Genomic DNA, 23462 nt, shown 5'->3' on the forward strand with positions numbered 1-23462 from the left:
AGAGATAACAGCAGCAACATGAACAAGAGGCAAATCAAAAGTGGAACAAGAAATAAAACACAGGATGGCAAGAGCAAAATGGCAGACATGAACCAAACAACGATCTGACAAAGACTGACTGCAACACAAGGGTAGATACAGGAAGACATAATGAGTGTCAGGTGAGGTTGGCCTGATTAACTCGTCAGTGTAATGAGTTGCCCAGCAACGCTGAAAGGCAATCAGACCACAGACAGAAACACAACACATGCAAGGATAACCACACAGACCCATGAACAGTGACACAACCTGTCATTCACATGAGACCATATGAGATCCAATTGTTTCCCGATGGACAATATCAAGTCCCACCCAACATTCATTTCACACGTTTAATTTATGACAGAAGGAAGAAAAGATCACAACTTTGATTTCATGCCAATGGAAATGTTTGGCGTTTATATGTTCAAGAATTTAATGTAGAAAAAAAGACAACAGAAGTAAGATAGAACTTGATTTTATTGAGCATATAAGAAAGCATATAAATGTATAATTTCCAAAGTAAAGTAATATGAATAGATTTAAAGCAAATAAAAACTTTTGTTAAAAGTAACAGTTGTTTTTTGTTGTTGTTCTACAGTCTCAGAATAATAGTTGTAGCTTACAGATCATGGTCATATGTGAAAACAACAGAAGTATATAGAAAAAGGCAAATCATTTGAAGGTGAGGTTATATATATTATATGTATACGAGTGCACTTCTTCATTGGTTCTAGAGTCCCCTGTATAAAAGTGCACTTCTTCATTGGTTCTAGAGTCCCCTGAGCAGGAGGAGTAAACCACTCAACAACATGAGCAGATACACAGATGGTGACGAGATAGCTGGACTGGAGTCAAAGATGCTGGGGAAATCATCGTCCGTAGTGACAACTATAGAAGACGGGGTTGTAGGTGATCTGAGCGTAAAAGATCTGGACTGAGCTTTCCATTCATTTAGAGTAAAGGCCAACTTCAAGTTATCACCTTTAGAAAAGAGGTACAGAGAGAGAAATTATCGTAAATGCTTAAAATAACAAGTGACATTGGCCTCCAAAAAATCAAAATCATATAGGCTAATAGAGACGACCCACCACTTGTGAAGATGGCTAAGTCAGTGTAATTGGCCCAGCAGCCACTGAACAGGATGGTGGTGTTTCCGTAAAGCCCCTCTGTTGGATTCCCGTTAGCATCTTTGAGCACAGCTGAGATGGTCAGAGTCGTCACACCCACGGACACACAGTCACCCTGGAAACAGACACACACAAAAAAGATGCTCTGCTTATTCGATACCAGGTGTCGTTTCCTAGTAATCAATCACCTAGGTAGGGTTACACCAGTCATTCATAAGTTCTTAATTAAAGGGTCATAAAACCCCCTTGTGTTAGCACTGGTCGTTCACACCTAACATCTAAAAAAAACTAAAGAAATGGGTGTATAAAGCTGTGGAAAAGTGGGAGTGTAGAGGGTGGGAAGAGGGCAGACAAGTAATAAAATACAGACCTACAACACACATTATACAGACAAATGAATATTAAAACATGAGTGGAGAAAGAAACACTTGATGCATTTTAAACATATAACCCTATGACAACAAACGCACAAAAAAAACTTATCATTAGAGACGACTAACAATGATCACGAATAAATCAAATGAGTAAGAGTATTTAAAAGGTCTAATCATATTTTCATTACATTTACGAGCACTGCAATATCTGAACAAATGACACGCGTCAGTTTAACACAGAAAGAATAAAGGCAACTTTATGCCACTTACGTCTAAAACTGTGCTCCTTACGCACAGCTGAAAACTACCTGAAAACTTGCATCAGATATTCTTAATGAAATCTCACCGCTGCGTCCAGAGCCATGATGCTGGGCTGCACGCTGAGGGGTCCGGGGGACGATCCGGCCACTGGCTGTATCGCCACCATCAGGGATGATACCGTCTTGACCGTCTCCACCTGCTGGTCTTCACGGGTCACCTCCTGAGTGGCCACCTGAGAGAGAGACCGTTACAGCTCAAATAAGGAAAAGCATGTTGTGTGCTTTACTGTAGAGCATCATATTGGTTCTTATTCTGATACAAATTCAAAGATATTTTGGGGTTTAGTCGGGGTTAAGCTCAATGAACAGCATTTGTGACAGTGTTGATTACAACAAAAATTAATTTCGTCCCTCATTTTCTTTAAAAAAGCAAAAATGGAGGTTACGGTGAGGCACTTGCAATGGAAGTGAATGAGGCCAGTTTTTTGAAGAATTTAAAAACAGAAATGTAAAGCTTTTAATTTTATAAAAGCACTTATAGTATGTATTCTTGTGTATTATTTGAGTTGTAGAGCTGTTTAAAGCATAATAATTACAGTAGTTTTAAGAGTTATGGTGTTGTCATGGTGACAAAGTTGTAAAATTAGAAATAATTTCACAGAGATAAGGTTAAAAAGTTTTTTTTTCACACTAAAATCATTTTAACACTCATACTGTTCACGTCTTGAGATAATACTGTCTGATGTATAAGTCTTGATGTAACAGTATACACCAAAGTCTCTGGGCTCATGCCATTCCTGACACCAATATTTTAACAATTCATAAAAGATGAATCTGGCATTTTGGTATAGAGATAAATGTTAGGATCATGATTACAGCATGCCATACAGTGTATATTAGCACAATTTGTTGTTTGCTTTTGTGATTGGTTCAATGGCATGATTCAATTTGTTGTTTGCTTTGGGTCCATGTTTAGACCCAAAAACGCTCACTCGTGAAGGTGACTATTTTAATGTTCATGGATTGGCCCCATTCACTTCCATTGTAAGTGCCTCACTGTAACCCAGATTGTTGCTTGGTTGATTGAGTTTAACTTGTATTGAACCCATAATATTTCTTTAAATATCAACTTTGTCGTATGTGTTTCAATTAAAATTCCCAAATGCTGCTTGACATCATCATAACATTTTAAAATGTTAGAGAGTTTGGTCATGTGATCTGATTAGCATCTTACATCATTCCAGGTGGGGTCACTGGAAGAGGGTGGAGGAGGGATGATGCCCAGGGATGACACATTGAAGCCGATGGACTGACTCAGATTGCCGGAGACAGCAGCGCGGCCCAGATCGTCAGCAATGTTCTTCAGGGCCACAAACTGTTGGTCTTCTGCAGATGGTTTATAAATATTAAGACATTGTATTGTGATCTAAACATTGTATTTGTCATTTTATTCTTGCTCTCACCAGTGGTGCTGTTGGTGGATGTCTGAACAGGGGGCTCCCTGATCTCCACCTGCACCGTCAGTCCTGTCGAGCGCCTCCTTCTCGCATTAGTACCCTCACGGACGATGTTGGTAATTCGAATCTTGTTCGCCGGTATTTTCAGAAGTAAAGCTAGATTGTTGATCAGTTTTGTCTTGAAGAACTCCGCCTCAGTCATGGCTGGGAGGTTGAAGGCCAGGAACAAAACCGGGGAGGTGCGGATTTGGACCGGCTCTGAGCCTCGAAGAAGTATGTTCAGCATTTTGTAGTCCTGGTCAAAAAAGTTGGAGCCGTGACTGGAGTTGAAACTGGGAACGTATTGCCCTGAGGAGCACAGAGAGGAATCAAAGTAAGAATTGTGAAAAATGGTCTGCTGGCCTGCATTAACATGCATTATTGTGCTGTACTCTACCTGTATAAGTTGGCTCACGCAGAATGTAGTCAGTTTTGCCAGCATTCCACTCAGCATTTGTTGGACCAACCAAAGTATTGTTAACGTACACATCCAGCCGCTGAGGGTTTGAGTAAAATACAGCAACCCTGACAGCCTGAGAACAACAGAATATTACTGTAGTTAAGGTTCTACTGTAATATTATCTCATAATAACTTAAGTTAAAACAAAAATTATACATATATAAATATACATATATATATATATATATATATATATATATATGTGTGTGTGTGTAGTGGGTTTGTATTGTGTTTGGTGTATTTTTTGGGTGATGTCATGACAAAATGCGTCCCCCATCATTTACGCACAAATCGGCTAAAGAGTGCACAGCGTGATGCTGTGAGTGTGAGACACGTACATGGTTGTTTGCCGTGGTAGTAGTGTGAGCGTGGAGAGCTGCTGCACAAGGAGTGTACATCTTATATCGTCCGCTTCCTTCCTGTTCATGTTGCTGATGATACCCGGGTAGGTCATTTGAATTATGTGCAATAAGCAGAGTATTGTTTGTTCTTGAGCATGTATGTTTTGTTTGTTTTGTTGTAGCAACAAATCTGGCATCGTGGCGAACCTTGTACATCTCGTATCATTCTCTTTTTCCCCTGTTCATTTCACTGATGATACCCGGGTAGGTCGTTTGATTTATTATGTGCAATAAACTGTGCATTGTTTGTTCTTGAGCATGTATGTTTTGTGTGTTGTAGTAACAAACTTGACATCGCGGACGCTGCCTTAAAATAGGAAACATTTTGGAGGTAATTTGAATGGTTTATGTGTTTTTATATTTTATAAAAAAATGTATAACTAAATGAAATGTCTAAATGCAACTTGCATATTTTAATGGTGTATGAATCTAGGTGTATTAAATGTGTATTGTGTTTTATGTGTTGTGTTTTATTGTGTTTAGACTTATTAGGAGCTGATTGTGTATTTGACCGCTGTTTTTCCCGGTATTTAAAGTTTATGTACAATTGTGTTTTGTTTTGGTTGATTTTGTTATGTGAATATTGTATAGTTTATTTGTCTTTGTTTTCTTTGTCATTTGGCTGATTTTGAAAGGTGAATATTGTTTAGTTTATTTATAGTATATATATATATATATAAAATTGCAGGTTTGCATTCCTATTTATTTTGATGCAGATTAGGATATATTTTGGTCATAATGCAGTTTATTTATTTATTTATACACAGCTAGCTTATTAATTTTCCTGAATTGTGTCAACTTTTGTAGCTTTTAAATCAAATATTAACAAATATGTAAAATAATTTAGTAACAAATAAATTAATAAACTATAGAATTTTTTTAATTACTATATTATTTTACATTATATTTGTTAATAAATTAATACATTATTATTATTATTATCATCATCAATTATATAAATATTATATTAGGTATACATTTATATATATATATATATATTCATAAATTTGTTTCACAATTTAATCAATTAATTGTTTGATATTGATTCATCAATTCATTCATTTTTAATATTAAAAAGATACAACGATCTGCACAATTCAGAAAAACAATTAAGCTATTTAAAAAAATCTTATAATAAATTAGAAAACAAAATAGAAATAAAATAATAAGGCAGAATAAAACTGATTAAAAATTGTTTTCTCGTAATATGCCTTTTATTGTTCTAGATTTTGTATCACCTGTAGATGCTTATAGGTCAGTATTGTCTATTGTCAGTATAATCCATCTTACTAACCTCTGTAGGTCCAGCATTCAGTAACATAAGTCTCAGCTTCTGTGGTGTTGTGCTGGTGAAAAAGATGTCAAAGGATTTATTGGTGGCCACAATGGCGTGGAAGAGAGATACTCGCTTCTGACACGTGTAGCCGGCGCACCAGCCGTGGTCTTGTGGGCCTGGAACAAGATATTCACAGTAAGATTAAAATTCAACGATACACAATGAAACCTTTTCTGCTTATATAAAATCCTAAACAATATTATGCATAAAATAGTAGGTGTTACAGGGGGAGGTAAGAGTCATACCATTCACCAAATCCACATATTTGTCCCCCAGGATGGCTACAGGTGAGAGACGCCTGGTCTCTGTGTCTGCGTCCAAACTTTCGATGACCAGCATCCTATAGTTGAGCCCAAAGCACTTGTAGCTCTGCCAGGTGTTCATGTACGTACAGGTGTCTCTGATCACTCCTGCACAGGTAAAACAGCCACGTCATACGTTAAAAGCAGCTCCATCATTTTAAGTTCTCTCTCTTAGATCACTGTAAATGTACTGTACCTTTGTAAGGAGCGATTTGATTCACAGGTATCCGGCTGCCGTTGAGAGAGGTGAGCATGACTTTGGGGATGCGGTAATCGCCCAGTCCGTGTCGGGGATCCCCGTTCCACTCGTACTCGGACTGGGGCACCACTGCTCCTACTGCACCCAGGAAACTGCCATCCAGATCCTTCAACATCGTCTTCTTCTTAGCATCACAGTCCATGTCCACACAGTCTGATGGGTTCACCTTGCTGAGATATAAGAGTGGAAAAAATCAATCAGTCACTTCATATTTTTTGGTCATCCCAACATTGTTCTCTCAATCACACATTTTCATTGTTGTCTTCCTTATAATGTTTCATAATTATTTTTTCGGGAGTAATAGTTTATTAACAGTAGAGATGCGCACCACAACTAACTTCATTAATGTAGAAATGTTTAAACCGACTAGTGTAACAACTCCAGATATTCAAAAAAGTCTGCATGTGAATATCTGTCACGATCACCAGCTGGAGTGCCCTGGTTGTCCACCAGAGGGCACTCCCCTCGTTCAGTTAAAATTAAATTATTTCGTTTTCTGTTTCAGATGTAGAATGTTTAATACAATTTAGTGGACTGTCGCACATCCTTAATTAACTTTGTGAATTGACATTGACTAAGCTTTTGAATTACCCCAGATCAGGCCGATGAATGTATGCCAGAGCGTCCTCTGTGCAGTTTATCTTGGCTATCCTCTCAACACTGATTGAATGTTGTAGATCCTCATTTCCCGGGTTGGTCATGAACATGTAATTTGTCTCCTTTGAGCACACACTCTTGAACCCAACAAAAGTTGTGTCTGGAAATAGAAACAGACAGTGTAAATAGATGCTCTTTTTTTGTATTATGAAAGTTTTAAATTGAAGAGGGACATTTTGAAGCAATGTGACTCACCAGAGACAGTCATTAGACCAGCTATGGCATTGTAGCTCATCAGTCCAGCGTGAGGCTTTTGTGGTGCAGTATTGTGGTAAGATTCAAATGTTGGCCAGGAAATTCCAGACCTTCCACCTGTTGCACACAGAAAATGCAGTTAGAATCAGCACGGAAAATGGATCAGTTACATCAAACGAATGTATTCACTAGTGCATAGATGATTCTTTAATATGTATTGTACCATTGGGGGGGCGAGGGGCCCTGTGGCTTTTGCTGAGCATAACATAGGTCATAGTTGTGGACAGACTGTCAAAACAGTTGAAGTTAGGGCTGCTGCCCACAATCAGGGCACCCTGTAGAGATGATTTTTGAAAAATGTAATAAAAAAATGAACAGAATAAGAATGCTTTATTTTCTTAAGGCCAATTCACACTGCACCAACAGATGCCGACCAACAGTGACAGTCACCAAATTACAGTATGTAACTTCACAGACATTCCAAAACCCGACAAATGCGGATTCAACATGTTCAATCTGCGAAAATGAGAGCTGACAGATGCTCTCATTGACCCTACAAAGTGTCGGTTGCTGTCTGTCGGTGCAGTGTAAATTGGCCTTTAGTTTTGACCGAAGAGACATAATAGTGCATCCTCACCTGTACACGGACTATTTTGTCAGAGTATTTGTGGCTGAGTGAGGGAGGACTGTAGATGAGAGACATGATACTCATTCCATTATCAATGAGGCTCACGTTAGAAACTAACACGTTCATCGATACCTGGAAGTGAGGAGAGGAAAACATGAATGCTCACCAGACCAGCACAATGCATTTGTATAACTAAATTAACAATTTATCTGACCAATAAAACACTTGGCTTTGCAGTTACTGTAATTATAGTAGGAAGTTTGCAGATCATTTATCCTACTTGAACATAAATGCCAAAATCAAAGCTCCTCCAGACAGTGAAGCCCTGGATTTGAGAGCAACCAGCAAGTCCATCTTTATTCATGTAGAGTCCGTACAGACCGCCATGTGCCTCATTCTGACTCCATTGAGCCACTGAATTTGGAGATCCTTTTGACATATTGTTGGAAACATCAAATAAATAAGTAAATATTTATATAAATATTAGGGATGCACAGTGTATCAATACTATATCAGTTATCAGCCTAAATTGGAGGTTTTTAAATTATTTATCAGTATTTGTACATACTCATCAATCACTCACTTAACACTCATATAAAGTTAATATTAAAAAATAATAATTTAGTAACAACGTAAAACAAAATTGGTATTCATTTTCCTAATTGTACATTATAATGTTGTGATGCCTAAATTCACTTGTATCAATCAAAACGGTAACACTTTACAATAAGGTTTAATAAGTTAACATTAGTTAACTACTTTATTTAACATTAATTAAGAATGAACAATAATTGTACAGCATTTATTAATCTAAATTAATGTTCATTTCAACATTTACTAATACATTATTAAAATCAAAAGTTGTGTTTGTTAACATTAGTTAATGCACTGTGAACTCACATGAACAAACAATGAATGACTGTATTTTTTATTAACTAACATTAACAAAGATTAATAAATACTGTCACAAAAGTTTTGTTCATTGTTAGTTCATGTTAGTTAATACATTAACTAATGTTAACTAATGAAACCTTATTGTAAAGTGTTCCCATTAAAACCACCAATTTGTTTTTATTTATTAAAAAAATGTTCTTGTTTTATTTTTGAAAATAATTATTGGCTTCTATACCTGGGCATGGTTCACCATCAATTCGGAATCCCACTCGTTCATAGCCAGCAACAATATTCCCTTGAAGAATTGCATTGGTTGCCTCACTCACCTACAACATCAACACTAATATATCAGTTCTTTATCTAGTACTAATCTATTCAGGCAGTAATACCATGGTTTTTATTTTATTTTATTTTTTTACATGTACCATGGTTATATCATGTTTATTGAACATGTACCATAGCATTCTTGCACTGTGGAGTGCCATCAAGATACCAAGGTAAATGAATATGGTAATCATTCTGGACCATGTAGAACAGTACCATGGAACTAGCATCTGATCACAGTATGTTTCTTTAAGGGTTACCTCAATGGCTGCATTCCATTCAAAGTTAAATTCCTCCGCTCTGCCGTTGTACGATCCAGGCCACAGTGTCAGGGTAACTAAGTTCCTCCTGATGGCATTACTGTCACCCCAGACTCTCATTCCTGGGAAATTGGAATAAAAAGTGCAGAATAGAAAAGTGCTAAATCATATCATATTTGGTTTAATAGTATTTAATAGCCGTTGAATCTGCACCTTCTCCAACGGTGTGATGGATCACGTTGTCATCAATACTCAGTCCATCAGTTCCGAAAACACCAATAGCAGGAGCAAAGCCGTCATGAAAAGCACATCCCTTGACGTAAGACTCACCAACCACCTAAAAATATTGTGACAGTAAGTAGTTGAAAGGAATACGTGTGATAATCATGTACTGCATCAAGACTTTCTCTCACCCCTCCCAGGTCATAAAACACCAGAGAGTAACGTGGGTCTGACGGGTCGTTCCATCCTTCCTGCCCGGTGTGGTAGAACTGAACATTTCTGATCTGGGCTTTTCCTGTGAGGCAAATTATCATTAGCTTTAGTGAGTTTTCATTACTTACACAAATACAAAAATATCATTTTGACATGAAGTTCTTTGAATTTGACTGCTTGCAAGATTATTTTTATCAAAACTATAAAACATTACTATTTTTCTGCTTTATCTCATCTTCTAGGTAATTAAACCATATCCATGATTAATATACACACACACACACACACACACACATATATATATATTAGGGCTGTCAAACGATTAATCACGATTAATCGCATCCAAAATAAAAGTTTGTGTTTACTAAATATATATGTGTGTGTACTGTGTATAATTATTTTGTATATAAATGCACACATGTATATATTTAAGAAAAATATGTTATTTATATATAAAATGTTTATATTTATATAAAAGATACATTATATATAGGCTACATTCAGTCTATATACAGTATATACATGCAAATATTTCTTAAATACACATGCATGTGTGGGTATTTATGTATTAAAAATAATTATACACAGTACACACACATATATTATGTAAACACAAACTTTTATTTTGGATGCGATTAATCGCGATTAATCGTTTGACAGCCCTAATATATATATATTTCTGTCATGGCAACTCTCAGGCATGGTAATGTGTATGTCAATGTTGTATGTTTGGTCTTGGCGGAATAGATCTGCTATGCAGCTGCTTTTATTGCTGCTGCTGCTGTAGGTTATTACGGGACTTGCTACTGCCAGTACATACACAACACGCTGCTGTGAGCAAGTAAGACATGCAGCTGCTGTACAATATAGCGTACATGAATTACCCGTTGGAGATCTATACATGTGGAGCTGGGGAAGGTGGAGGTTTTCTGAAGTGCGCTGCACTGCTAAGGCAAATGCTACCCAAGTATTTGAAGGTTGAGCAGTGGGCATATTGGCTACAGATACAGCAGGAACAATAAAAAAATATATATTTTTCACTGCTTATTGCGCTTAAACAGTCAAATAGACACAAAATAATGTCACAATGCCGGTCTAGGCGAGTATTCACGTAAACACAGTCAGTTATGTTTTCAAGAATGTAAACAGTTGAGAAAGAAAACGCAAGTGTAACAGTATAATGGATCCGTGAGTCAGGTCTTACAGTGACAGCAGCCTAATATACCTGCTGCCAAATTATGAGATAACATAAAAAACATGCCAAAATTGTGGCCAGTGAAAATGCTGACTGGCTAGTAACTTTGGAAAACCACTAGCCATAGTGGTTGGTGAGCAAAAAAGTTCATGTCAAGTTCATTGATTATACCTCTGTAATCAATCCCTCCACTGGAGAAGCTTCCCACCAGCACTCTGGCTCCATAAGACTGTGTGTACATTTCTGGATACTCCTGACCAATGATCTTGATGTTCCTGGTCAGTAAAGCCACATTGCCTGCAAGCTGATAACTTCTTGAAGTACCTGGCACACTGTAGCTCTCCCCTATATGACCAAATACATTTAATATTAATTTAATTAATTGTAATTTTTATTTTTTTTTTTTTAAATCAAAAAAAGTGAAAATGTATCATGGTTTCCCCCCCAAAAAATGTGTTTAGTGTATTTCTTAGTGTTAAAAAATTGTTTTTAACACCAAGATTTGTTTCTTGAGCACCAAATTAGCATATTAGAATGAAGACTGGAGTAATTGTTGCTTAAAATTCAGCTTTGCCATCTTAGGAATAAATGACACTACCGTTAATAAAATAGTACAAAATAAATATACAGTCATGTGAAAAAAAAGTACACCCTTTTGAATTATATGGTTTTACATATCAGGACACAATAAAAATCATCTGGCCCGTGGCAGTTCTTAAAATTAGGTAAATACAACCTCAGATCAACAACAACACATGACATATTACACTGTGTCATTATTTATTTAACAAAAACTAGGCCAAAATGGAGAAGTCATGTGTGACAAACTAAGTACACCCTTACAGCTTCCATAGGAATTAAGAGTGTAAGTAACAGTCAGGACTCAGCAGCTGCTAATCAAATGCCATCAGAAAGTGTGACCAACTCTATAAAAGCAGACGTTTTGGCAGTTTGCTGGTCTGGAGCATTCAGGTGTGATTTAACACAATGCCAAGGAGGAAAGACATCAGCAATGATCTTAGAAAAGCAATTATTGCTGCCCATCAATCTAGAAAGGGTTACAAGGCCATTTCCAAACAATTTGAAGTCCATCATTCTAATCTACATTGAGGAAGATTATTCACAAGTGGACAGATGTCAATTTTACAAGGAGTGGATGTCCCAGAAAATTCACCCCAAGGTCAGACTGCATTGCTCAAAAAAACTGCAAAAAATCTATAGAAGCTATATCTCAGACTCTTTAGGTGATGGCGCAGTGGATAAGACACATGCCTTTGGTGTGAGAGACCCGGGTTCGAATCCACTGTGAGACACCAATGTGTCCCTGAGCAAGACACTTAACCTCTAGTTGCTCCAGAGGCGTGTGACCTCTGACATATATAGCAATTGTAAGTCGCTTTGGATAAAAGCGTCAGCTTACTCAGCTAAATGAATAAATGTAAATGTTAAAGTTAAGTACAGTACAATTAGAAAAAGACTGAACAAGTATGGCTTGTTAGGAAGGGTTGCCAGGAGAAAGCAACATGGCAACACGGCTTAGGTTTTGCAAAGTTGCATCTGAACAAACCTCAAGAATTCTGAAACAATGTCCTTTGGACAGATGAGACCAAAGTGGAGATGTTTGGCCATAATGCAAAGAGCCACGTTTGGCGAAAACCAAACACAGCATATCAGCACAAACACTCATACCAGCGGGAAGTAACAGTCATATCATAACAGTCAACCTCATACCAACACAGGATTCAAAAGGGTGTACTTTCTTTTTCACATGACTGTTTATCTGTGTACCTATTTTCAACAGCTTATCGATACAGCATAATGCCTATTATTGCTATAATGGCATTATCTATAATCTAGGGGACTAACCGATGTGTGTGAATGATAAAGGCTGGTCCAGAGTAAGTGTGCGCCCATAATCTGAGATAGCAGTTATGGTGCGGATTTCTGTCTGCCAAGGGTCATAGCTGGTGGTGGAGAGCAGGATCTTCTCCCCAACCTGGAGGAAATAAAAGTGTTTTATTCAAACAAAGAGAATAATGGTTCAGAGTACTAATGCATGAAATCTAAATGGCATCACCAAATAACACAAGGAGGTTAAATAATTATCTTAACTTCTCTGTTTTTATTTTTATTTTTATAAAGCTTCTGACCTTCCAGTCCACAGATTCCTGTAGAGAGAGAGTGCTGTTTCCTGCCTGGGATGTGTTAGCCAGCTTAGTGTGATACACGTTGTGTGGCATCCCATAAAGGTCAAGAGATCCAAACACACCTGGAAGACAATGTTTCCACTCAAATCAACTTCTTTTTTAAGTTGGCAAACGATTGAGAGGAACGTCTCTGATGCATATACAATCAATAAGGAGATTTCTTTATTTTTATTCCTGTTGATTTACCTAGAACTTTGGACCCTTGGTTTGGTCCAGAGGGTAACAGCCAGTCTGGTGTGGAATGGCTTCCTCTCAGTATGATCTGCAGCTGACCTCTGAAGGGTTCATCAGGCCACCCAGCAATCAGACGTCCACCCTGATTGAGTCAAGTGAACATGTACAGATAGAGTTAGTGTCTTTAGAATGGACAGAAGTATGTGAAATTTGCACACAGAAAGAGTCTGGTTCTGATTTTGTGTAATAATCCTAAGGTGTCTATAGTAGTACGATGCCATTTGAATGTAGTTATGTGCTTACTTGAATGGAGATGTATGTGGCATTCAGAACAATGTTATTATATTGAGAAACATTGCTGGTGGAGGTGCCATTGTTTGTGTCTGGAATCTCCAGAACTCCAACTATTTTCAGCTTGTTCAGGGAGGGGACTACAACATCCACAACCATCCAAATGCCTTCAAGAAATGATGGGACATTTTTTAATGAAATAACATACCATATTGATAAATAGCTTTTTCTTTGTCTTTGCTTGGGATTTGTCACATTAGAGATGCTTACCAGCTGGAATTATCACATCAGAGCCTTCTTGTGGCACATTGAAGTTGTTCTCTGAGCTTGACCGCCAGAACGATGTATTTGACCAGAGACTAAACCCAACATATGTTTTATTAGAAAAGGTCAATCGATTCAAAAGATCAAAATAATAATAATAGGTATTATTATTATTATTATCATTATATGAAAAAAAGTGCTTAGCGTGTGTGTGTTAACATACACATAGATGAAGTTTGCAGGTCTGTGGGCAGTTGTGTTGGCTGGATTGATTACAGGAGGGATAGGTTGAATACAGCGGGGATAGTAACACTGATACACTCTGAAGTTCAACGATCTGTCTACAGCTGAGCGGTCCACACTGTTCCTCCTCCTCCGGCTAGTCACACGGTCTCTTCCAGACACTGTAGTCACAAAACTCAAAATCTTAATTTTTTTGCATAGTACTGAACAGCCCTAAGTATGATACTGTATGTGTCCTCTTTAAATACAAAGATAGCATATATGTCTTGGGTGAAAGGACAAGTAGTTTTACCCATGTAATAGAGGCTTCTGGATGACTCGTTAAAGTACCAGTCTCCATTTACATTTGCAGTGTGGTTCAGGGGCTGGGAGGAACCATTCCTGTCATCTATAATGCGGAAGTGGTCAGGTGTCTGAGTCAGGTTGTGATTCATGATTATATAATTTTCTCGCTGTCATGGAGAAAGAGAGAAAAAAATGACTTGCTAAATAACAACCTTAATTGGATGGAACATAATTAAAAGCATAGTTTTATTGGCCAAGGGTTGTGATGCTAAAAGCCACAAAAAAAAAAAAAAACATCTTAAAATTTATGTAAAATTAATTGATTGTGAAAAATTATTTACAAAAATCTGAATTGAATGAATGAATAGTAGTGGGTACTAGAAATGTAGATATAAATATTACAAAAAATAACAATGCTTTATATCATAATTAGGGCTCCTGGAGAGCAAATAGTTAAACCCCTGATGTAAGTCGAAATAAACGTTCTGGGTTTCTTTTTTACTTTTCTTTTTTTACCCTTATGGAGTTTCACATACTAATTATTAATGATCAGTTCCACAGATACTATAAATAACAATAAATGGGTTTGCAACAATATAAGGGTGAGTAAATGTTAACAAAATTGTTTCATTTGAAAGCATATTGAATTATTTAGTAACGTGTAGTGTGAACACTTTACCTGAAAACCGTAGACCATTCCATTGTATGAGATGTTAGTGATTTGGGAAGCACCATCAAAGTTCCAGTTATAGGTTTGGCCGGTGGGCAGCATTGCCATCCAGCCAAATGTGTGGGTCACAAGTTTTTTAAGGAAAGGAAGCAAGCATGTTCCTAAAGAGAGGTATGAGAGTAAGACATGAGTTGTTGTGCCAACAAAGATGCTTTCTAATCATCACAGCTCACTTCAACCCAGCAAATACAGAATGCTCCCTTACGAAAATAAAATATATTTACCAATATATGAATGATCAATATATTAAATGATATAACAGTATATTTGAAAATATACAGAATAATATATTGTGTTAACATATTACAATATATTGAATAATACATAAGGAATTGCCGCTTTTCATATATTGAAAAATATGTGACAATATATTTACTAATATATAATAATGTATGTAATTTTATATTCAGTAATACACTTCATAATACATAGATGTATGTGATCAGATATGGTACTGCATGTGTTATATATTGCATATATATTTACTCATGCATTATAACACACATATATAGAGAAAAGAATAATGGAATTTATTTCTTATATTTTATAATTATTTACATTAAAAATGTTCCATATTTTCAAGCTAGTTAACAAAAGCACAAGCACACCTGCATGTACTAAAGATAGTCAAGAGACTATCACTGTGCTGAGGAGCACACAGCCATAACTTTTAAAATATAGTAATTACAGTCTTCCTGGTATTCGGCCAATCGTCAACTGAACCACAGGCTCTACTCTTCAGTACAATGGTAACCCCAAAAACTCAGACATACCAGAAAACCTTTTTAAATTCCAAAATAATAGAACATTAAATAGTAACAGATCTCCCCCTATATTAATATTGAGCAAAACACGTCAAATAACACTTTTAACCATTTTAACCATAGACAGTAAAAGAAATGGACACAGCGACCCCATAGATTTCAACGGAGAAAATTGAAGCCCATTAGGACTGCTTTTATGGATTCTCTATCTATGGGCTTCTCCCTTGACTTTATGCCTCCATGTCCACCCGATTGCCTCATAGACAGTAAAAGATTGCCTACGAGCTTCTCCTTCTGTCTATACGGTAATTTCTCTACTGTGCGACAGAGAGTCCCGTGGTTATGACGCAATCGTTAGCCTATTTTTACAAAAACGGCTTCTACGGGGCCATAACGTAAGATACAAAGTAATGGAGCCTTTTATACATTGTCGTGTTTCTTTAGAAATAAATAATGGACAAATGGAGTCTTTGGACACCTCAGATGTAAAGTTATTCGCTGTCAAAGTGACGCCAAAATGAATGGGAGTCAATGGAATGCTAACAGCAGGTGAAGTTCTGCTACAATGGCGGCCCCCAAGCAAAGCTTCAGTTTCCGGCTGGTGAATTATCCCCTTGGATTTTAACATTTGCTCTCCTTCAATAGTCAGAAGCAAAGCATGCTGGGAACTAGACATCTGTTGTAACTCATTCCGTGAATGTGTGTGTGTGTGTGTGTGTGTGTGTGTGTGTGTGTGTGTGTGTGTGTGTGTGTGTGTGTGTGTGTGTATATATGTGTATGTGAACATACATTAACATTTAAATGGGAACATGTATATGCAATATATGTACACATTAAAGGATAAAACTTTGTGAATATTATTTGTCTTCATTTATAAGTATTGTATATGTATTAATATATAGCCACACAAGGTCAATGCATTACAGTCAGTATATTACATATGGCCCCTAAGATTTTTCAACTACTGTTCCCAGAACATTCTGGAAACCAAAAAAGTACATACAGAAAGAGTCAATTGTATTGAAACATGTCTAACATATGCATAGCATACAACTTTTTTTTTCATGGCTCAATCACCCACATTATTTTCTCGTACCATATGAGTTGGTCAGAATCACATCCTTAGCTTGAAGTGAAGCTGGTGAGGGATTGAAGACGACCATGCGGTGGAAGTTAATAGTGTTGTCACACACTGCAGCAGGGACGCCAACACTCCACTCTGTTCCCGGAAAGCAGTGTCTCGGGTCGAGCAGGTTATTCCTTGGTACCACCTTGTAACTAATGTTCCCTTTTCAGAAATATAAAATATTTATATATTCATTATTTTTGTTTTGGGGGGTTTTAACGCAACAGTACTAATGCTTTTTCAATGTAAAGTTTCAGTTTTATAATGCCAATAAAGCTATGTATCCATTAACACTAGAACGGCCACGGCGGTCATTTTGACCGTTTTGAATTTTATATCTGCAATAACTTTGTTGAAAAAATAAATAAAATCCTGCTGGTACCTGACTTTTCCTAAAAGTGTCTGTATTTTCATTTAAAATGTTTTTAATATAAATTACACATAAGGGAAAAAAACAAATGATCATATTGACCTATTTCGGCCATAGACGGTCATATTGACCGCACTGAATTTCGCGGTATTCTTTTGTTACATTTCTCGTCGCGGTTGACCTTGTCTATTAAGAAATAATCAGAAGATTCAATTGCAAAATGAAAGATATGTTTATTGAGAGCTGGTCAGATGCTGGGAGAGTTAAGGTGTGTAAATGTCCGGTATGAAGCCCTTAAGCACAGGGACGCTGCGTGTAGAATGGAGTGCTGAACGCAGGATAACACACGGAAAACAGGCAGGGAACAAACACGCAGGAAAAATCCACAACGATCTGACAAAGACTAGGCGACAACAGTAGGCCTAACACTAAAAAGGGTCGAATGCTGATCAGTTGCAGCTGGTGCGTTGATCAGAGCGGGCGTGCTGATCAGCTGCTATGATCAGCGACCACGCACGCACGCACGCACACACACACACACACACACACACACACACAACAAGACGAGAAAGGAGACAGCGAATTCATAAACCGTGACATTGTCTCTCTCGCTGTCAAAAGAATATCTAAATAAGATACTTTTAGTTATTATCCTGTTCTGAGTTATGTTGAATGGATATGGAAATAGTGCTATCTGTTGAATATGCGATAATTACGGGCTACTGATATTATTATTTATAAATGTATAATTAAACTTTTTTAAATTTACAGTTTGGTGTTGTTTTGTTTTTAAAAGATATCCTAATACAATAAATGCATTCATCTCTCAATTGGGTATTTATCATTAAAGATATAGAGATTGCAATCTAACGGTCAAAATGACCGCTTGTGGCAGTTCTAGTAGTTATGGAATTCTGGCACTTCTAGTGTTAAGATATTGTTACACAGATAAAAGGTTTTTTTTTTCAAGTTATCATGATTCTATATATTGTAATATCTAATGTTTCTATACCTGTCAGGGACCCATCAGTATCTACTAGTGCCACCTCATGCTCCCATCTGAACCAGGCCTTGTTGGGCGACTGATGAAACTGGATCCCACTGAACCTCGCGCTCCAGCCTCCACAGCGGAACATGCAGGTTCCAACTATTTCTGCCACTCCGACAGCAGCACACGATGGACGATCAAAGTTCACAAACTTGGTGTTGATGACGCTCATACCATCATCCAGGGGCAGGACAACGCCACGAGCGGTGCAGTAGTCGCTCCCCAGCCCCAGCTCATCCACATGACCCACCACAGTGCTGTTGACCACGGCCGCTCCTCCATTCAGTCCCCATCCGCTGACATACGGCTGGATGATCCTCTTGGCCTCCACTCCTGCCTTCTCATTATTGACCATTAGGAACTCGCTGAACTGAACCGCTCCTACGTTCACCCACTCGGCACCTTTCTCATTGTTCCAGGAAGTGAAGCGGCGGAAGACCGCTGGCGCTGGTGTAGAGGAGCTGCAGCTGCCAGTACGCATTGGGAAAAACTCTTGGAAGATCCACAAGCCAAACCAGCCCTGTGAATGCACCGTATTGTTGAAAAACTCTCCTAGTGGAACTCTCTTCTGACAGATGTTGGCATCATACGAAGGGCCATCTGGATTATCGTGCATGCGGTACCAGAAGCCGAAATGTGTCCCACCAGCCGCAGCATTGTGCCTAATGATGTTATTAGGGTTGGTGACCCAGTATGCAGCTGGAGTTACATCATCATTTAGCAGACTGGTGCTCTGTTTTACAAATATCGCCAGGTTGTACTGTAGAATGTTGCCGGTCTCAATGCCATCCTCAATAAAGAAGGCTCCACCCATGATATTGTAGATGACATTACGTTCCACCAGCAGGTTGTGGGTGTTGTGGATGGTGATGGCACGGTTGTAGGACTGGTGAATGCCACATCCACGCACGTATGACTTAAACTTAACATCACCCAGTAGATGCCAGTGGATTGGGTAGCGTCCCAGACGGAACGCCTGTCCAACATTGAAGAGCTGAAGGAAGAATGTCATACATAATGCCACAATTAAATTTCAAGGAAAATATTTATTCTTAAAGGTCTCCAAGAGTTTTGAAACAAATGTTTTTTTTTTAATAACAGTAAATCAACATTTACCTCGACATATTCAATTCTGCCAATTGCCAGATTTTGGTTTGGTTGTGGTGCGTGGAACATGATGCAGCCACCAAACTGGTCACTTCCTACCTCTTCTCCAAACCTACCCTGGAAACAAGTCTGGGTGGCAAATTCCCCTGTAAGCAAAAGCATTCATATAATTTGATGACTTTTAGCTGTTTGTCTTTCCATCCACAGCTGAGGAAATAACATCCAAACCTGTGTTGAATCCATCAGGGCAAGCTGCAATCTGATCGTTCCACTCCACGTTGTTGGATCCACGGACAACGATATTTCTGGTAAGAAGGCCCACCTCTGCTCTCGCTTCAAAAACTGTCCCATCAGGCAGTGTGACAGACACACCCAGATGAGTGTATCTCAGTGGTTCGGTCAGAGTGAGGGTCCTACCGTCAGCAGAAACTGAGGCAATTCTCATCAACTCGTTCTCACGCTGACTGTGTCTGTGAATTCAGTCAAAACATATGTTTTATTATTAGCATTAGCACTAATTTAAATTAGCATTAGCAACTTATTTTTTAGCATCATTATTAGCATATTTTATAGCATTTAGCATATTCAATTTGAGCAAGAAGAATTTAAACAGTAAATTTATAATTTAGTTTTTTACCCCTAAAACAAATCAAATGATATCACCTAAAAATGCAAAAATGTTTATACATCAAATTAATTGATTTGGGACCATTTTATAAAGAACAACTGCAGCACTTTTCATTTCCTTGGTCCTTGTTCCTACACTTATGTAGATGCAATTAAATCAACCTGAAATTTTTCACCCTGCATCAATACCTATGCCCAGTGGAAGCGATGGCAATTTCGTCACCAGTCTTCCAGGTGACGGCATCCATCAGTGTCAGCGTGTTGGAGCCGTTTCGTGCAGTCTGAGAAAGGCGAGTCCACGGCATAGGGACAGGGATTCCTGGAGAAGTAGGACTGTAGTTAAGCCCTGAACAAAACCTCTCACTCCAGGGAAGTGATTACGCACTATGGTGTCTGTATCAGGGAAATTTAGCACTTCTGTGAAGCCCACCAAAGGGGCTTTCTGACTTAACTGAGCCTTCAAGGAATGTTATGTAGGTCATCTCTATATTTGTGAGGATTACTTCATTTTCTAGGTATTATGTTTCTGAATTAGTGACCTTTAGATGCAGATGTACTCGAACCTCTGATGTTCCTGTTACTTCAATCAAGTCAAGTCAAGTCAAAAAAAGAATAATAATAATAAATTATAGTTTCAGGTACTGTACATCTGTTTAATGTTTATGGTTACTCTATCGTTTAAAAGTTTAGGATCCGTAAGAATATTTTAGTGTGTTCACTGGAAAACGGGCTCTCAAATTTCATTCTCACTTCTGCATATTCAAACTTTACAAAACACACACATACATACGTATATGTATGTATGTATGTATAGAGTTGGCAAAAAAAAAAAAAAGAGGATTTGTTGCTTAAGCAACATTTCTTATTAGGGGTTCAAACCCTATTGTAATTGCTGAAACCCTATTGTAATTTTAAAATTTTAAGGATTTTTATTATTATTCTTCCGCCATAAAACTAATCGTTCAGAACAAACCGTAAGGCCTAGAGACTTGAAACTTGGCCAGATGGTAGGTCTCAATTTGGGCCGAGACTAACAAGGGGTGACCCCGATTTCTCCAATAGGGGGCGCTACAGTGATCAAAAATGCGAAACTGCTCATAACTCCTAGACCGTTTGTCATAGACTCAAGTGCCTTATATAGTGCCTGTTATCCTTTCTGCCATAAATAAATTGTGAAATTTAGAATTTTGACGAAAACCTTTTGCGAACAAGTCCTATTTTTTTGGCCCAATCGGAACCAAATCAGTGCAGAAATATTCTCTGGAGTCTGAATATCAATAATTATCGAGAAAAAAAAAAGTCTAAATTTCGATTCATTGTCGCTAAGGGGCACCAAAATGTTTAAAGTGGGAGGGGCCACTTTTACTAAAATGACTGTAACTCAATCTTTGGTTACGTGAAAAAACTTGCGGTGATTGGCCAAGTGGTGGCATTATAACAGTAAAAAAACATGAAAATGGCTATAACCACCCAATCGTTAGTCCGATTGACTCGAAAATTGGCATGCAGTGTCTTTGTCCAAGGAGTCATGATTGTCTATGAGGACATTGGTTGATGGCAGCCATGTTTTTTTTAAATATGCCAATGAAGTTTGAGCATCTATTAGACAAGGTTAATGGAGGCCGATCGGAACAAAACTCGGTAGGCCTGTTTGACTCATGGCCCTAAAGGTCTGTAAAAAATTTGATAGAAATTGGCCCCTGGGGGATGATATCGCATTTTATGAGTGTGTAAATGATTGTATATTACCCAAAGCTTCAAACAATATTTATATCATATGTTAGATCTCCTCATTCCGAACAACTTTGCCTCGAGAACCACGACTGTCAATCAACCTCAATAACACCACTGCAGTACAATTATCTGGACTCTCTAGGTCAATAATAACAAAAAAAAAATATTTACTTTACCCTTTGGGGTTTATTTTTCTTTGATGAATAGGAAGTTCAAAAGAACAGCCTTTATTTGTGATGCAAATCTTTTGTAACATTATAAATGTCAATTTAAGCTCAATTTAGGTCAATTTAATGCATACTTGCTGAATACATACAGTATTGATTTTTTTTTTAAATAACCTTACTGAACTCAAACTTTTGAACAGTAATGTATATTAAATAAATAAATGCACACACATATATATATATATATATATATATATATATATATATATATATATACACAATTTCTTGTATTTATTTATTTTAGAAATGTTTAATATAACAAATAGTTGTATATACATTTTAATTATATTGAATTCACTAAAAAATCATTTGAACCGAATAGTGTTGTTTATTTGCATACCATGCAGATCCAACACCCCTTCTCTGACAGCCAGGGTCTTGGTGCCATAGACAGGAAGTTCTGTGGAACGCAGGTGTCCATGCAGTGTGATTATGGCCTTGTGCTGGAAGGGGGCCTGCTCTGTTCCGATCTGCAGCGCTCCACCATCTGTGATCAGAATATTCTCTGCCTGCAGCTCAATATCTGCCTCATCAAAAATCAGTCGCCCACCTAAATAGAAAAAAATACATGAACATAACTGTGAGTGTAAGTGTACCAAGGCTTTGTTTAATAAAGGCAGAATTTGTCTAAATGAGCATACCCTGGATAAGGAGCATCTTAAGAACTGGAGTGCTGATGTCCAGAAGGATGGTCTGGCCAGGAGTAATTACAGCAAACATGCCCTCCTCAGGTGGGGAGAGACCACCCCATGTATAGGGAGATGACCATACATCAATGTAGAAGAAGGTAGCATTATTCTGAGAGAGTGGACAGACATTATTATATTATTGATATTACAGATACATATATTATTATTGTTATTATTTAATAATATATATATTGAGAATAAATAAGTATTTATTTTGTCACTGTGCTGTTTAAGAAGGTCAAATATATTTATGTCATGTTTGACGTTACCATTCTGGCAATTCCTCTGTTCCCCAGCTGGATTCGCACTTGAGTTTCTTGGGATCTGCGCTGAGAGTTGGTCACACAGATGATTTGCGATTCATTGGCTGACTCGACATCGCAGACAGACCCTGCGATTGTGACGGTGACTTCATTGACATTTGAGCTACAGGTGAGATGGGGAAGACAAAAGCCAGTGAAATTGAGAATGTAAAAATGATTCTGTCATCATTTCTTCATCCTCAATAGGCTTTAGTAGATTTGAGATATAGTGTACAAACTGTATGGTCTACTTTTGTAATTGACAGCACCTGGTCAACAATGAAAGTGAATGTTTGTGAATAGCTGCTCTGATATTATGCTTAACGCCTTTTTGTGTTAAAGGTTTGGAATGACATGAGGGTGAATAAATGATAGGTGAATTTTTGTTTTGGGTGAATTATTTTTTATTTATTTTATTTTTTTACATAGATAACAAAAATTGACTTGTATTGACCAGGGTTATTATCATTAACTACAATTAAAACTTAAAAAAATTCAAGGATATCAAACAAGCATGCTTGAGCTTCCATTCATCAAATTTGTATGTTCGCTAATAAAGCGACAATATAATAACCGAAAAAAGAAGACTTGGATTAAACTGCTCGTTTCTTATGGATTTATTTTATGATCTCTTTATGAATGATTTGAAG

At 37.5% G+C, this 23462-nt stretch overlaps 1 protein-coding gene and 1 long non-coding RNA gene across 2 annotated transcripts in view; one reads left to right on the top strand and one right to left on the bottom strand.

Annotated features, from left to right (window-relative positions):
* The first annotated feature begins 506 nt into the window (after positions 1-506).
* On the top strand, positions 507-922 carry LOC130085117 (uncharacterized). Its single transcript, XR_008807110.1, has 3 exons — positions 507-597; positions 634-763; positions 806-922. It is a non-coding gene; the product is annotated as an uncharacterized LOC130085117 (long non-coding RNA).
* Positions 630-23462, bottom strand: part of LOC130085115 (fibrocystin-L-like) — a 52334-nt gene continuing 29501 nt past the window's right edge. The window contains exons 25-60 of the mRNA XM_056250687.1: positions 22780-22936; positions 22463-22619; positions 22162-22371; positions 20050-20179; positions 19462-19703; positions 19243-19379; positions 18091-19120; positions 16679-16870; positions 14768-14919; positions 14096-14255; positions 13784-13964; positions 13567-13655; positions 13309-13463; positions 13018-13147; positions 12775-12893; positions 12491-12620; positions 10796-10969; positions 9408-9511; positions 9208-9331; positions 8995-9116; positions 8646-8736; positions 7797-7945; positions 7526-7648; positions 7112-7223; positions 6889-7005; positions 6628-6793; positions 5974-6206; positions 5721-5885; positions 5434-5591; positions 3676-3811; positions 3246-3587; positions 3017-3168; positions 1869-2015; positions 1110-1263; positions 806-1002; positions 630-763 (exon numbers count right to left, since the gene is read on the bottom strand). Of these exons, the coding sequence (XP_056106662.1) occupies positions 752-763; positions 806-1002; positions 1110-1263; positions 1869-2015; positions 3017-3168; positions 3246-3587; positions 3676-3811; positions 5434-5591; positions 5721-5885; positions 5974-6206; positions 6628-6793; positions 6889-7005; positions 7112-7223; positions 7526-7648; positions 7797-7945; positions 8646-8736; positions 8995-9116; positions 9208-9331; positions 9408-9511; positions 10796-10969; positions 12491-12620; positions 12775-12893; positions 13018-13147; positions 13309-13463; positions 13567-13655; positions 13784-13964; positions 14096-14255; positions 14768-14919; positions 16679-16870; positions 18091-19120; positions 19243-19379; positions 19462-19703; positions 20050-20179; positions 22162-22371; positions 22463-22619; positions 22780-22936 (6349 nt within the window). The 3' untranslated portion in view covers positions 630-751. The remainder of the gene's footprint in view (positions 764-805; positions 1003-1109; positions 1264-1868; positions 2016-3016; positions 3169-3245; positions 3588-3675; positions 3812-5433; positions 5592-5720; positions 5886-5973; positions 6207-6627; positions 6794-6888; positions 7006-7111; positions 7224-7525; positions 7649-7796; positions 7946-8645; positions 8737-8994; positions 9117-9207; positions 9332-9407; positions 9512-10795; positions 10970-12490; positions 12621-12774; positions 12894-13017; positions 13148-13308; positions 13464-13566; positions 13656-13783; positions 13965-14095; positions 14256-14767; positions 14920-16678; positions 16871-18090; positions 19121-19242; positions 19380-19461; positions 19704-20049; positions 20180-22161; positions 22372-22462; positions 22620-22779; positions 22937-23462) is intronic.

The sequence above is a fragment of the Rhinichthys klamathensis genome, unplaced genomic scaffold, assembly GCF_029890125.1.
Source record: "Rhinichthys klamathensis goyatoka isolate OS25496 unplaced genomic scaffold, OSU_Roscu_1.1 h1tg000073l_1, whole genome shotgun sequence".
NCBI classification, from domain to species: domain Eukaryota; kingdom Metazoa; phylum Chordata; class Actinopteri; order Cypriniformes; family Leuciscidae; genus Rhinichthys; species Rhinichthys klamathensis.